This window comes from Silurus meridionalis, chromosome 19 (genome assembly GCF_014805685.1).
Source record: "Silurus meridionalis isolate SWU-2019-XX chromosome 19, ASM1480568v1, whole genome shotgun sequence".
In the NCBI taxonomy this organism is placed as follows: domain Eukaryota; kingdom Metazoa; phylum Chordata; class Actinopteri; order Siluriformes; family Siluridae; genus Silurus; species Silurus meridionalis.
The window spans coordinates 7279731-7297044 of NC_060902.1; the positions used below are offsets into that span (position 1 = coordinate 7279731).

The 17314-nt window shown below is 35.6% G+C and overlaps 1 protein-coding gene across 3 annotated transcripts in view; it reads right to left on the reverse strand.

Annotated features, from left to right (window-relative positions):
* Window positions 1-1769: 1769 nt before the first annotated feature.
* Window positions 1770-17314, reverse strand: part of hrh1 (histamine receptor H1) — a 28835-nt gene continuing 13290 nt past the window's right edge. For all 3 annotated transcript variants that reach the window (XM_046875311.1, XM_046875312.1, XM_046875313.1), the window contains one exon: window positions 1770-3840. In XM_046875311.1, coding sequence (XP_046731267.1) covers window positions 2154-3749 — 1596 coding nt within the window. In that variant the 5' untranslated portion in view covers window positions 3750-3840 and the 3' untranslated portion in view covers window positions 1770-2153. The remainder of the gene's footprint in view (window positions 3841-17314) is intronic.

The following is a 17314-nucleotide window of genomic DNA, read 5'->3' on the forward strand; positions in this document are numbered from 1 at the left end:
ACACAAAGTCTAACTAAAAATATGATAATGCCAATGCTGACCGTTTTCTAGTTCTAGTACTAGTATAAAGAAAACAGAAGACCTTATAACAAAGAACCTACAGTACAACCTGAGCCTAAAGACCATGGAAGCCAATGAAAAACCAACAACATCCAGTAGGAGAACGATTGTGGTGTGAGGTGAGTGTAAATACAAGTGCTGATTAATAGATAATGTGATTCAGGTGCAGACAGACACCTAGTTTAAAGGTGCAGTGGCTGATGGGAAAAGTAGTCCCAGGTCTCATAAAGCTGCTGAGGACATTGATTTGGGCAGTATAATCTTGAAACCTGTTGCTGTTTAGTCTCTGAAAAAAGAAGAAAAAAAAAGTATTTTAAATACATCATTAATTGTTTTATTCTTTTCACAGGACATTTTTTTTTATCAATAAGTAGACATTTCAGCTTTTTTTTCCGCTATATTGTGTTTAATTTTTCATCATTTTTTCCTTTTACTTCTGAATGGAGCATGCTATCAACCATGGGATCAACAAATGTTATTCGAAAAAATGCGGATTTTGGATTTCTTTGGAATTGGATATCGACGCATCATTACTTTTCCCCTACAAAGAGTAAAATCTCTCCATTAAATGAACATCATGGCTCAGAAAAGAACAGCTCTATACACCTCCTTTCATTAACATGCCTCCGTTTTTACATTGCCTGTGTCAGTCCTGTGTAAACCTGCACTCTAAAAGGCTGCCAGGCTGTCAAATGATAAGTCTAAATATTAATGGATATAATCTTTATCTAGTTGAATGTGCCAGAAAAAAACACATCTTGGTATTTACCCTATCAGAGTCAATATTTGTTAACTATCAAGCCTCTGCAGCATCTCTGATGACCTCTGGACTAAAAATCGTTAGACAAACAAATGCAAAACAAACGGCCAAATGTGTAGCATGAATTGATCAGAGCTTTATACTGTAGCTGCATGTCTTAAAGCCCTGATAACTACTTTTACAGGATCTTTCAGACAACCAGAAGAATAAATTGTAGCTTTTTGAGAATTAAAAATACATGAAAATACAGTGTAAGTACAATGCAAGAATAAAATGCTTTAAGAGAGCATAAATATAGAAAATAACATTTAATTTGACAGATGGGTTTCTCCAGAGCAATATCAGCAAGATACATTTTGGCAGCAGTCTTAGCTTCAGCGATAGTGACTTACCTCAAATAAGCCCAGGATAAATCCCTGGTATATAGTAAAGTACCTGGCTAGCTTAGTTGGCAGGGCATGAGAATTCCTAATATCAAAGTCATACTGTGCAGCTGTAGTATCGGTCAGGGTTGACGACGGAGGATAGGGTTGAGGAATATCGATAATGCCAACAAACTTTGCGAAGGAATGACCTTAAACTTTAAACCATCAATTTGATGCCACTGGTCATTGTAAAGTATATCGTTCAGTGTAACAACTGCAGTTTATTTAAACTGAGCAGCAAATATTATACGCTAATATCATATTTTAATATGACATTATTATATTTCTGGTACTAAGCCACACGTTTATAACACTGGTATTAACTGTACAGTATATATTTTTTCAACTACAGTAAAACAAACTGGAAAGGGATATAACTACAATAAGAGAAAAGTGGATTGGACACCTAGGACTTGAATAGAGATAAGTCTTAATTCTGGTATTGTGGTTGTGGCTAGTAGTTTTTTATAAAACAGGAAAAAAGTAACTGTTTTTTAAGAATCATACAAAGTTCCACAAACATGCTATTTATACATTTTTATTCCATAAAACCTCAGATTATTTTGTCAACTGTGCAGACAAGCACAATATACCTGCAAAATGTGACAAAAGCAAAAGACACAACTTAACAATGCCTGTTAAGTGAAAAAAGCAAGCAAACATTTAAACCACCGAAACTCACAGAGAATGTATTTAACGTTTACCATCAGTATTTGTACTGACGCCTTAATCTGATGCAGATTACAAACATACAACAACACTGGCTAGCACCAAAAAAGCCAATAAACATAAGTATAAATACTATAACAGTCCAAACAAAGTCTACAACCCATAAAAATACACAATTACATACATAAGGGCAAAATAACAATGCTTCCCCGGACACACACAATCTTCAACAACACAAATCACTGCTTTATACGAAAGAACTTTTTAAATACGCGTTTAAAATTTTCATTGCAAAGTGGATAAATAAAGGGGTTGAGGGTGGAGTTGATGTAGCCCAACCATATAGTGAACATGTGGAGGTCGTGATGTACGCATGTGTTGCACAGTGCCATGACCATGAAGGTGATAAAATATGGGATCCAGCACACCATAAAGGCACCAATGATGAAGCCCAACTGCCTCACCGCTTTCCGTTCCTTATGAACGCGCATGTTCTGGACACACTGCTTGGACTGCTCGCAGAATTTCTGCCATGTTTGCTTCAAAGTCAGGGTGTTGCTACAGTCTATACCTGGACCATCGTCGTGCATCCATGACCCTTGCGATACAGGCGACTGTGCATTAGCATCATCATTACAGAGTATGGTAATGTGTTTGTGAACATCAGTCTTGGGAGTTATTTCACAAATGTTAGCAACCGAATTCGGCACTAATACGTTACAATCGGTAACAGATACAAACATTTTGACATCTGCATTGTCCTCATGTTGCAAAAAGCCGAGAGCTAATGATGAATCCTTTGAAGGTGTTTCTGAATTTTCCTCCTGGTTTATTGACGAAACCTCATGGGGGTCCCTCACAGTTTTCTTCTTAGGTTTTGTAATTTTGAAAAATGAAGTTTTCCTGTTTTTGGGCTTTTTTTCAGCAACAGATTCACCATTTTCCTCATTGGTGTCCCTTGAGATGTATAGCTGCTCCAGAGTATACTGATCTAACATACCGTCTTTCTGAGAGTAAGTCTGCAAGGCTAGATTCTCTTCCTCTGCCATTTTACAGAAAGTTCTCTGATTTTTTAAGCTTTGCACATTTAGCTCTTCATCTGCCACAACCTTAGCAATAGTAACACTCTCCCATTGCCTGTAATGTTCACGAACAGCAATGAAAATCTGTGAATAGAACCACAGCATCAAGAATGAAGGGATGTAAAAGTTGAGAATGGCAGTCAGCACTTTAAACCATGTGACGAAGCGAAAGTCTGTGTCACACTTGCTCTCTAGTTCAGGTTTCCGGTCAACATTAGCAAACATCCTCCATCCCAAAATGGGTATAATCCACATCATGGAGAGAAGCCAAGCAAAACAAATCATTAGTGTCGCTCTTCCTCGCGTTCTGTATTTCAGATACCTTAACGGGTGCCTGACAGACTGGTATCTGTCCAAGCAAAGGATAAACAAACTGAAAATGGAGGCCGTGCTAGCCACATAATCCATTACCAGCCAGAATTGACACACCACACGACCAAGTTTCCATTCGTCCTCCAGTAGATAGACAAGGTTGAGTGGCATCACCGTCGCCCCAACTATTAGATCTGCTAAAGAGAGGCTGACGATGTAAAGGTTCCCCACGGTGTGTAAAGTACGTTCTTTTCTCACAGCTACAAGAACCAGGATGTTCATGATGATCGTCAGGAGACACAACATGGCCAGAATGATCCCCAGCACTGCATTGTTTACATGATGGTGGAGGGAAAGGGATCCATTTAAATATGTTGTGAAATTGAAGCTGGCATGACCTTGGAGAATTTTATTAACTTGATTGTCCAACTTAGTCTCCATTGGAGTTTTCTAGTATTGTCACCTGATGTCAAAGTTCTGGATAATGGTATCCACACGTTGATCATTCATTGGCAAGTCCATAAGTGAATACCTAAAGAAAAAAAAAAAAAAAAAAGCACAATATGTTAGGGAATAATAAAACCCACATTTGACACATTGATTTATAATTACATGTACATGAGTGCTTAAAATCTCTATCCTCTACCACATGGGTATATCTTATCTTAAAAGAATACAATGCTTGCTGAAGATGAACGAATGAATGAATGGAAATACGGCATGGACCTGAACTGTGACCCTGATTATCACATACAGCTCAGTAAAAAAAAACATATAATCCATTTGTGTTTTGACAATTTTACAGCTATTAACAAACACTTTTTACTGTTCTCATTGTGCAAACAAGTGGCTTTGACTCAGTTAATGATGTCCTGTGTTTAGTCAATGAGTTATTATATTAGTGTTACATTAAACTTTTTAAAGGCAGAACTACTCTTGTTTAAATCTGGATTTATTTTTAATGATGAAATAAAATAAATGTTTTTCATTTCCAGATTTGAAAAATGTTAGGTAAGGCATAAATATTTTAACCAGAAAAAAAACAAACCATAAATTCCTTTAACCCAATGAAGCTGAAGTCTGTCCCAGAAACACTGGGAGCAAGGTGCACATTGAATTGGACAGCAGTACCAGACACCATCGCAAGATGCAATACTTTTCGATCTCACACACACACACACACACACACACACACACACGTCATGTCAGGTAGAAGGAAGGAAACTGGAGAATCCCCAGAAACCCCTACATACAGTAACCCAGGCAGAAGATCGAACCAGGGACTCTGGAGCATAGAGGCTGCATTGTATCTGCAACGCTGCCACTGCACCAGCCTGATACAGTGAATCACCTCTAAAAAATCTAATTAGCCAAAAAATATTGAGGGGGTCTGAATTTACTTGCATGGGTAAACAGGAAGAACTTTATTCGTCCCACAGTGGGGAAATTTCTTTGTTACAGCAGCAAAGGAAAGAAATAAAAATAAATGCAAATATATAAAAAGAATATACACATATATAATATAATATACAGTATATACACAATACAATGTATAAATAGAATAACGGAAGAAAAAAGTATGCGTTGCAGGTAGTATTTCACACAGGTGGTATTGCACGTATTGCAGGTAATATTGCACATATTGCATGTAATATTGCACACAGGTAATGTTATTGCACAGCTAAAAAGTAATAACAGTGTTGTATTTTGGTGACTGGTTTTACTTTTTAGGGATGCAGTGCACAATGAACCAAAAGCAAAAGGCATAGATGAAACAGCCTGGCAAAAAACAAAAACAAAACCTCTAGTTAGTAACCTCTAATTAGTTAGAATTATGTTGTAATCTGCAAAATGCAAGAAACTCGGGCAAACATATCGGCTAAAAAAATCGGCATCATATCCGTCGTCGTCTGCACTGACTTCTAAATATTGGCATCAGCATTGGCCAGAGAAAAAAGCCATAGCAGTCGACCTCTAAAAAACACTACTTGAAAGGTTATAAGGTATTTCAAAATAGATCTCCAACCTATAAAATACTATAATACACTTTTAATATTAGCAATGTTTACAAACCACAGACAGAAAACACTGTTTAATACAATTTGTTTTCTGAATTCTCTTTTAAAATGATCACAAAGAAAGTTATAATTAACAAAGGGGTTCAGCATGGAGCTGATTTAGCCCAGTCCTGGTCAGGGTTAAGGTGGATGGGATGCCAGTCCATGACAGGGACCCATGGACATGCACATAATTGCACTCTCATTGACATGTAATGGAAATTTTGCATAGTCAATCTAGCTGACAGTTATTCTGGTGTGGAAGAAAACCAGAGAACTCAGGTTAAACCCACAAAGACACAGGGAGAACATGCAAAAATCTGCACAGACAGTAATCCAAGTGCACATCAATGGACCCTTATGCTGTGATTTTGCAACATTTCTATGGCCAGGTCATGGGTACAGAACTGCCAAGTTGTCACTGTTGGGCCCTGGAGCAAACAAGCATAACCTTTAACTCTCTCTGCTATGGCAAATAAAAGCTTGTTTATTTTATACACACAGATCAGCCATGACATTATGACCATCTGCCTAATATTCAGTGGTCTGTGGCTATGTAGTACCATACACAACAAACTGTGATGCACTGACAAAGGTGTTTTCTGACACATTTCTATCAGAGCCAGCATTACCTTATTCAGCAGTTTGATCTATAGTAACTCCTCTGTTCAGCTCAGACAAAAACAGGTCAGTCTTGGCTGCCCAGGACCCTGCCCATGATGGATACTGACCACTGCAGACCAGAAACACTGCACAAGAGCTGCAGTTTTTGAGATGCGCTGACATCATCCAGCCGTTACAATTTGGCCCTTTTCAAACTTGCTCAAATCTTTATGTTTGTCCACTTTTCCTGCTTCTATCACATCCCACCCACTAACAGGTGCCATTATGAAGAGATAATACATTTTACAGGCCATAATGTTATCCCTGATCTGTATACAGTTAAGAAAGGAACAGTTTAGAATTTTTATGGCAGGTTTATTTTAACAGAAAGAGACACAATATAAAAAAGCCCTAAAAAAACATTGAAGAAAGGTTATAAATTAATTTGTATTTCATCAAGTGACATACGTATTTCATCCCATACCAACTTCTAAAAATTTGTCACAGAATCAACCTCTTCCAATCAAACACCTCCACTACTATGGGCAAAACCAAGGAGCTTTCAAGATTGTAGATATGCACAGTGCTGGAATGGGCTGCAAGACCATCAGCAGGAAGCATGGGGAGAAATAAACCACTGTTGGGAAGATAATTAGAAAAAAGCAAAGTTTCTCCAATCTGTGAAAGAAAACTATTTTAGAATAATGTTCCTCGACATAAAATTCCAAAACACTTGAATATCTCATCATTTACAGTACATAATATCATCAAAAGTAAACAAGAAACATCTGGATAAATCTCTGTATACAAGAGACCAGGGTGAAAATCAGTTTTGAGTGCCCGTGATCTTCAGGACCTCAGGCAGCACTACTTTTAAAACGGTCATGCTTCTGTAATGGGAATTACTGCATGGGCTCATTAACACCTCTAGAAATCATTGTCCGTGAACACAGTTTGCCATGCATTTAATAAATGATGGTTAAATCTCTATCATGCAAAGAAGAAGGCATGCATGAACATGATTTTAAAACGCTGCCATCTTCTCTGGGCCAAAACTCATTTAATCGATTTTGGATACCATGGACACAACATCCTCTGGACTAAAGAGGAGAGGGACCATCTGACTTGTTATCAGCGCCCCATTTAAAAATCTCTGATGTTATGGGAGTGCATTAGTGACTTTGGAATGGACAGCAGGCACATTTGGAAAAGCTACATCAGTGCTAAACTGTATATACAGGTTTTAGAGCAACATATGCTTCCATCCAGCAAACATCTTTTTTACAGAAGACCTTACATATATGAGTATGACAGTGCTAACTGCATACTGCATCTATTATAATTGCATTGTAGGTACAGACTGCAGTCTGGACCTTTCACCATATGAAAATGCATCATTAAATGAACAACAAAGGACACCCAAAACTGTTGAGTAGCTAGAATCATTTATCAGACACCTTTGGGACAACAGTCCTCTCCCAAAATTTTAGCATCTGGTCTCCTCAGTTCCCAGATGTATACGGATAAAAGATGTGATGCTACACAGTGGTAAACATGGCCCTGTCAAAACTTTTTTGAGACCTGTTGCAGCCATCAAATTCAAAATGACCTTTTTTTTATTTCTTAAAATGGTATATATGCTCAGTTTGATCATTTGATTTGTTTTTTTGTTTTATTGTGAATAGAATATGAATTTATGAGATTTCAAATCATTGCATTCTGTTTTTATTTACATTTTACACAGTGTCCCAACTATATTGGAATTGGGGTTGTATATATCCTTCAGGATTGATGGGGTGGTGAAGATTTGAAACAATTTAAGTAATGCATATGTTTACTTAGGTCTAAAAGTTTTATTCACAATATGTGTAATGCAAATATTGAAATCGGACTGCTTGGGGTACATATAAACATTACTTTTGGAATCTGCAATCAGCATTTATTTGTCTTGGCAGAAATGTTGCGTAAACATACTATTGTGTGTCCTGGGTGCTTTAATCTTAAATGATTCAGGTTTAGATTTGAATTATTGTACGCTGTTTTATTGTTAATATTGACATGGCTTTTCTTTTTCAGCACTATATACATTTCTATAGACATGGGACAAAAAACTGTGTACAAAATTACAACAGAGTGAAACAGCATTTCCCCTTTGTGTGATTCCATGTTGTGGTGATGTGACTGAGTCTGTAGCAAAATGGATCTGAAAACGCAATCTGAACCAATTATGTTTTGATTTTTCACAGTCCTCCACTTATCAGGCAGCCCATCAGAATGTGGCCACAGTATGTTAGATGGAAATAGTGGCACCTTTTTTTTTTTTTGCTTGCATACAGCTATTCACAAAGCCTCACAGTCTATGTGAAGATAAAATGACAACTGCATGTGTGCTATGTGAGAAATAATAAAAATGTGAACAAATTTGTTGTATCCTCCACCAAAAAATCCCAACAATTTTCTCAGAAATAACTTGCACATCAATGTTGATTCCATATGAAATAAAAAAGAATTTGACTGATTTTTGATGCAACAGAATATTTTTTCAATCATAAAACACATGAACATGACATGGACAAAAATTATGGTTACTATTTTGTTGCACAAACTTCAGAGGCAATCACTGCAAACAGGCAATTTCTGTTGGCTCCTAAACCTGCCAACAGGTAGGTTGGGCCACTCTTTATGAAAAACCGCTCCAGTTGTGTCAGCCTTGAAGGCTACCTTCTCTAGACTGCATGTTTAAACTCGTTTCATAGATGTTTAATAGGATTCAAATCAGAGTTTATAGAAATCTATTACAGAATATTCAAGTATTTTGGTCTAAGCCATTTTGGGGTGATTTTAGCTCTATGTTTAAGGTCATTATCTTGTTGGATTATCCATGAGCTGTGACTAAGATGGAGCTTATCTGACACTGTGCAGTTCATTTCACTCCAGAATCTCCTGAGATTTCACTTTGCCCTTCACAGACTCAAAACTCCCCCTGCCAGGTGCAGCCCCAAAGCATAATCAGCCTACTCTATGTTTCACGGTAGGTACCATGTTCTTATTTTAAAAGATTTATTTTTGCATCCCTGAACATACAGCTGATGTGCCTTGTCAAAAAAGCCCTAGTTTTCTCTCATGTGTCCAAAGGACATTTTTCCAGATGCATAGTGGCTTGCCAATATACATTTTAGCAAATGTTTAAGAAAACTATATGGGTTGAAACATCAATATAGGCCAGTGATTTATTTTTCTTTTATAGGCAATCCAAAAACATTTTCCACATCTGTATGTGTAAAGACATGCCATGCTATTTTACGTAATATACTAGAGTATACATTTTTAACCAGGCCTAGGAAAAAGAAAACTATAAACTAGAGAAACCCATGGACATGACAAGCAAGACGAAACTCAGTATTTCTATAAATATGGATGTAGGTTTAAATCCCTAATGAGTAAGCCAGAGGTGTCAGTGGTGAAGAAAAACTCTAGGAGATGACATGAGCAAGAAACCTTGAGAGGAACCAGACTCAGTAGAAACCCATTGCTTTAGAGTGACAGCGGATAGTGGGATTATAACACTACAGGGTGGCAAAACAAAGCTCTAAATATAATTACCAACTTTTCAAACAATATCAATTTTTTCTATAAAACATACTTGATTGCCAGTTCTTTGGAAAACACACATTTTGTAATTTCTGCAAACTCTGGCGCCCAGTGTCGAGTGTTGTGTGAGATGTTCTTGCTATGTTTCTTGTTAAAAGTCCAGATTCAGCCATGAGATTCATTTGAATACATTCTTGTTTAGTGAAAAGCATTCTAGCTATAAAACACATATACGACATATGCTATGCTTCCTCAAAAAAGTTACACAGTACACTTATCAGTACCATTTACACATTTATACAAACAGAAAAAAAAATCTCCTTTTCAACCACTTTAAAAAATATCACACAAATAAGGACACAAGTGTTGTGGCAAATTAGTTTCTTCCATTGTTTATTCGCTCATATATACTCTCAAAATGTTCTGCTTGCTGTTGAACTGACGCTGAATTGAATATTCATGCTAAGCACCTACCACCAAGTGGTAATCAAAACAAGTTCAAAACAGAGCGCATTCTCTACCCTGATTAGTGGCTTGCTGTGTGCTTGACCAGTTAAGTTTTTATCCGCTCATAAATAAAAGGGAACAACTGATTTTGCAAAATGCAGTTGAGTAAAAAGTAAGATATCTGACTATGAAATGTAGTGAAGTTAAAATAAAAGTCTCCCCAAATAAAAATACTTCAGTAAAGTACAGAAATGCAAAAAAGTTACAATCTGTACAGTAATGAATTACATTTATTCCGTGTCCACCACTGCATGTCTAAAAAAAAATACTATATGAGCATAATAGTTTAATGTTTACAGCAGCAGTTCTTAGTTACAATCGGCTGTATCCAGGAAAGATTATCGACTGAACTAAAAGGAGACATGGGCATAACCTGTGTCTGGGAAGTGCAAAGTGCAAAGACTTGCAAAAGGAATCATATACACTGATCGATAAAAAATATTGAGCCTGAAAAATACAAAAGTGTTGAAAAAGGGATAATAGTTTAAAGTGGTCTCAGTGAAACCAACCCACGAGTGATAAAAACCAGAGAACAGAGTGCACAGTGAGTGGAATGCAGTATGTGCCATAAAAATAATGTAAATGCCATCTGAATATAATATTTCTTAAATATTAGCAATTCATGTAGAAACTAATTTTTAGTAGTAATTATCAGTTGTGTAGGGGGAAAAATTGTTGATAACTGTATAGTGATAAAAGAGGATTCTTGGTAGTTGGTACTTTTTACATACACAAATTCTAACAAAACCGTCATGTGTGTGTGTAAACAAGCTGAGATGGAAATACTACAGGCATAATTGGCCATGAGTCATAATGAAAGATTCTATGTAATGCGTCATGTTCGAAAGCAATGTGATTACATCCAGTTTACTTGCCATCACCCTTTACCATAACAGGCCCCTTGTGCAGAAATAAAAAGAGACAGCAAGCGATCCTGCCTCGTTGCTAAGGAACGGTCTCAACACGTACTTGACTGTCCACTAAAATGTTGACAGTCACCTTAATATCTACCTTCTGCCTCCTTACACGTTTCGCACCCTGTCCGATCCCTGTTGGACATGATCTTGACCTTTGCGCTCCGTCTTACCATGCAACAAATCTTTTACTTATGACTTTCTTTGGATTTTCGGACCTAACGTAGATCAATGAAGTTTCACACATGCCTTGCTTACAATTCTCAAAAATAAATTACATTTAGCACCCTGTCTAGCACCCCAGGTGTTGGGAAACATCTGGGGGTTTTAGTACTTTGCTTTATTACAGAGAGGTTATAAGCTGAGCAACTAATGATTGAATGTTGTTAGTGTAACATATCAGTGTTCGCTAACTTCCAACTGCAAAGTATCACCCCAAATATTGCAGGAATGCACTCGTCTGGGTATTTTTGTAAATATTTTGGAGTAGATCTTTCGCCTGAGGCTCACGGTTTAATCCCTGTCTGTGGCCCTGCTACAGAGAAAATGCTGAGTCTGAGCTGAGTGGTGATTTGTTGTACGTGCAAACTGGCAACATCATCCTGATAGGTTGTTTGCAAAAATTTCAGCCAACAAGATGCTGAATTTTTTATTTTTTCCCCAAGAAGTTACATATAATACCACCCCTACCCTATCCTAAAAACAGAAAAAAGTACCTTCTGCAAAACAGAATTATGCAACAATTACAATAAATGAAACGATTGATAACATTTGTAAGTGTATAATTTTTTATTTTTTTTTATATACAAATAGTATACCAAAATTTATACATATGGTATTCCAAAAAGATTTTTTTCGACAATATATGAATAAATATATTAGTTTATAATTGGTTCCTGGTAGTAGGTAAATACTTGTAGACCATGCATATCAAGATGAGGCAGCACGAGGTTTCAACTAGCAGGTAATGTGTGATCATGATGATTTGCATGCCTAGACACTTGCTATCTAGGCTACAAGCTAAGAATACAGTTTCTCTTACTCATGAGCTTGTAACGGATGTCACTTCCTGTCTGAGCAGAGGAAAAACTTGTTAGTCATTCCCATAAAATCGCAGGTACTGTCCACAACAACAGAACGGGGGTTCAGTAAAAGTGCTGTGTAAAAAATATAACATATACCTGGTTTGACACATGGAATTTTTTTTTTTTGTTAGTAAAAATACTTGAAGCAGTAAATGTGATTTGAAACTACATTTTCAAATCATATATTAATTCTAATCTAATAATATTTTTACTCTAATATTTTGTAATCTAATAATATATTGCAGGAACTGCAAGTTATTACCTATTACCAAAAAAATAAAATAATAAATGAGCCAATGAAGAGTAGTGGATTAGTGTTGAAAGAAACACATGGCCCAACAAATTTGTGTTAAGTTTATTTCTTTACCTTGCTATTAGGCTCTTGTAGATAAGAAGCAAAGTATCATGGAACATTTAGCACGTTTGATCATCAAACTCCTGCCACAAGAAATTGCCTTGTTATCGCATTTGTACTGTTCGAAAGTAGTTTTATATTAAGAAAATAAATATACAATTTATATTGGAACTACCCTCAATAATAAAATAATAAAGGTAAATCCTTATGCACATTTTCATTTAACAGACATTTGGCATGTTAGATTTAACAGATGGTGTTCCTTCATTATCATTCATTCATTCGTTATACACTGAATGGGAAACATACCCACACATGCGCAACTATAGGGAACATTTAACACAGACAATTCACCTAGAATATGTTTGAAATGTTTTAAATAAGAGAAAACCAGAGAACCCAGAGGGAACCTAATGACCATGCAGACCAAGCATAGACAGAAACAGACAGTGTTAATACGAAATTAAAAAATGATCAGATAAAAGAATTGTTTTAATCTTCCCCTATGCATGTGAGATAATTATTCCCTAATAATGTGGACTTTTACACTAACTACCTCTGTATCATCTGAGAAGCTCTGAACTGCCTTGTCAAATATCCTACAGTGTGCCAGAACCACATAACTTTTTGAGATACTGAGCAATTCAACAATTTGTCTGAGCCGTGTAATAAGTATGCAGTTTGTACAATGCTAAAATGGTGGCTGTAAACATACTTTGCTTGTTATTACTAATAGACTCCAATAGAAACTAAAGAAACAAACAATTTACTCATTGTTCATATTTAGGGTTAGGAAAAGACTGTATACATCAACTTATTTATTTTTTGCTAAAATATTTTGGCAGAACACAGCTGACTAAAATGTTGTCATAGAACACTCAGGAAGTAAAAGGGGAAACCAAGAGATTTTGGTGTACACAACGCAATTGAACTTTAAAGTGGACTCTTGACATTTTACCAGTTGATGAACTCTCAGACCACTTGTTCATGCCACCGTTATCTATAATATCAATCAAACGGGAATTTTATACATTTTATGATTCAGCTTTGAAAATAGAGTGCAGTAAACAGTATTAAAATACAGAAATACCAAAAGCATAAGGAAAAACAGTAACAAAATGTACAACAATCAAAGCCAACTTATGCTTCATTCCAGGGCTTCCTTTCACTTTCATGTATGTATGTAGTTACAAATACATGGATATATTATGCACAGTATATAGCAAATATAAGTATAATTTATTACACTTAAATTATTTGTATTATTACTAATATTTTCACTAAGAACTTAAACTCAAGAGCATAATTCCAAGTGCCACAGCACTCTCTCAGCAAGTAAATTGCTACTCTACACTTCGTACTTCATTATTGACTGGGGCTACACAACCCAAAACCATTAAGCAAAATGTAAAAGAACCACAACATGAGCTAGAGAGATGGTCTGGTATAGTAAAGTTTGCTTTCTGGTTATTTCATGGTCCGAGTACATGGGTTGCCAAATATATACTCGATTTGCATCAATAATTAAAATAGAAAAAATAACCAAGAATAATTGTAAATTAGTTAAAAACACCACCACAATATACAAAAAAAAGAAATATATATATATATATATATATATATATATATATATATATATATATATATATATATGTAGTAAACGTTAACTTTTTTTTTTTGCAAATGTCCGCAAATAGACATTTTCAAATTTCTGTGTGTGATATATTTCAGGACCTCTGTTTATTTTATTACAACAGTAGCATAAGTTATTGAATAGGAATGGAAAAAGAAAACAAATAATGTTCTTTGCACTTGCATTTCTTGACATCTTTTTAAAAAAAGGCCAGGAAGTGTGTTTGAAAAGGTGACTATCTTTCGGCTGTCACATCTAAGTTTTAAAACATAAGGAATAAATCATGAATAAACCATGAACAGAAGGATAAAGGAAAATAAACCCTGCTAGAAAAGAGTAAAATGGACCAACACAAAGCAAAGGGACCTGGTTTATGCTTGGCATGTAACCTTAACGGCAGTGGCAAAGAAAACAGCATTTTTCTTATTTGATCTATTAATTATCTTATTTACATCTACAGGATTAAATGCAACATTCCCTACATAGTCAAAACATTCATGTCCATCAGATTTTCAGATTACACTGTATGCCAGATTCAGGTTTTTCAGTTCATGGCATGGTTTCACCTATAAAATAAACATCTGCCCTTGCATCTGTCTCCACCCTTATTACATGACAATAACAGACTAGACTAATACATTTGCAGAAGAACAGAGAAGTACGGGGAAATGTATCAGTTTTATTTCAGAATTCTTATTATTAGTGCAACACGTCTAAATGATAATAAGTAAAACTACCCTTAATGTGATTTCAATGTGGCTTATTAAAATATGACTCCCAGTGACATTTCAAAGCAGCAGCACACAAAATATAGTCTTTAATAAGTCTTTTAAATAAGCTGGAACAAAATTTCTTACGATAATAAAATAAATGAATAAAACTACACATTAAATATCATATTATGTAGCTTATCTCGAAACCCCCTTTGTAAATCAAGTGACCCCATAATATATTGTGAAGCCTTTTTTGGGTACCCCTGTGCTACATCATGAAGAGAAAAGAGCATAAAAGCTTCAAGCAATCACATCTAATGGTATTTAAATCATGAAAAAAAAACAGAACCTTGTATCAAGGTTTAAAATATGATCGATTGTGCAACAGTGTAATTAGTTTCTTCAACCTAATTTGTACTGAACATGGATAGATTGATTTTACTCTGAGATTCAAAGAGTGTTGCCATTACCCTTCGTCTACTTTTTAAGCGTGATGGAAATGAACGAAGAAGGTGCCGTGCCATCCTCAAATTGTTCCTCTGTGTTTCTTTTCATTAACCATCAATACCCTGTGGTCCTGTTATTTATACCATAATGAGCATGAGACAGTGATTGATGAAGTTTCCCTTCCTGAAGAGGTTAGGTCATTGCAATGACATTTGCCTGCTGTGGTTTTCTTCTCCTTCACATTTAAATGCGTATTGCTGCTGATACTTCTTTCCACTACATTATGTTTCATCTTATCAATGTAAAGGGATTCAAAATAAGTACAATAAAAGCCTGCAGTGTGTTCCTGATCACTCGATAATAAATATTGAAACCACTATGCCTTCATTCATCCACTATGTTCACTGCCTGACTAAAATCTTCGAAAGTATATTTAAATATAAATAATAGAATGTAATTTCAAACCATTCAAAGAATTACGTGCAGAGTAATGCATTCGTTTATCTTTAATAACCAATTTATTATGGTCAGGGTTTTGAAGGATACAGAGACTATCTAAGAAACACAGGGATGAGGTTTTGGCATCAGTCCATTGTGAGGCTGATTAATTTAGACGTTTGAAGTAATTTAGCTTAGATAACCCATCTACTGGCATGTTTTGGGATGAGGGAGGAAACCAGAGTGTGTTAAGAAAACCTTCATGGACATTGTGAGAACATGCATTGAACCTCAGGAAGAAATAAACCTACTGCAGACCCTGTAGCTGTAGCATCTTTAGTGTTAATTACAAGTTCTGGTGTCAAATACAAATTTAATTTCATTACAAGATATTAAGAGTATTACATGAGAATTTATTAAGATATCTAATATCAGCACATGGGATATAACATTAATAAAAAATAATGCTATGAGACTATTTCCGTATGGAATAAATGTGTACAGGCACTTTCACATCTGAGAAAGAAATTTTTATTACTTGGAAAAAATAAAGTAAAGGATTGAATTATGTTTATTGATACGAGTTTGTGCCTGGCGGCTGTGAATTTCTAAGGATGTGAGTAGAAATGTGTGGCTTTTTTGTTAAATGAAAATAATTCCATTAACGAGGACATCATGGTAAAAATATAAACGTATATCCTCTGAAGCACAAGTAGCTCTAATTGTTAACTGTTTTATATCAAATTTATTTATTTTTTTTAATTAAAGCTGGTCTAGTACTGCTTTAGCTATACTTTAGTTATACGGTACTACTAGTTATACGGTCTGACTCAAAAATTAATGTTTTTAATTTTTATTGTATTGACTACTAACTACTGCACTTATTTTTCAGAGTATTTTTCACCTGGCACTCATCAACCACCACCCTATATAACCTCCGTTCCCCCACTAGCTCATTGTCCGTTCTACAGTTTAGGCTGAAGAACCATGTTGGACTACCCAAGCTACGGATATCCTGTTCTGTGTTGGATTACAGGTTTGCTGGACTTTATAAATTCTACGAACTCTTTACTCTTTGTATTTACCAGGTTTAGTCAAACCTGGAGTTTCTGTTTGGTTCGCCGTTTTCTGCCCTTTGCCTTTTTGCTTTTCATTAAAACCTTTGTTTGTTGCACTTCGGTTTCCGGCACGTTCTTCCGCCTGACAGCTACCCACTCTAATCTCTGTCTACATATAAAATATGTAAAATAAGTTTGTATTCGTGTCTTATTGAAACTTTTTAAATTCTCAATGTAATACTGCTATCAGAGAACTAAGAACAACCCAATGTCTAATACTGATCTAATCTTATCCTAGTTCAAAATCATAATAACTGCAATTGTTTTAGGATACTAAAGATAAGTTACTTAATTGGATGGATTATTTTAGATTAGTTAGCTTGAAGCTTGACCCCAGATTAGCTAATCTAAAGTGTCATCTGAGCGTGTATCAACAAAAGGCAGTTGGTCTTATCCCATATGTGATAACACAGCCAAGATCCACATTTATAAGCATTAGCCAATTTTAGTGCCCCTTCCAGTTTGGGTGTCCATTTATATAACAACCAACCACTTAATTCTTTGCACACAAATGTCTTCAAAAGGCCTTAAACAACTCTTTGACC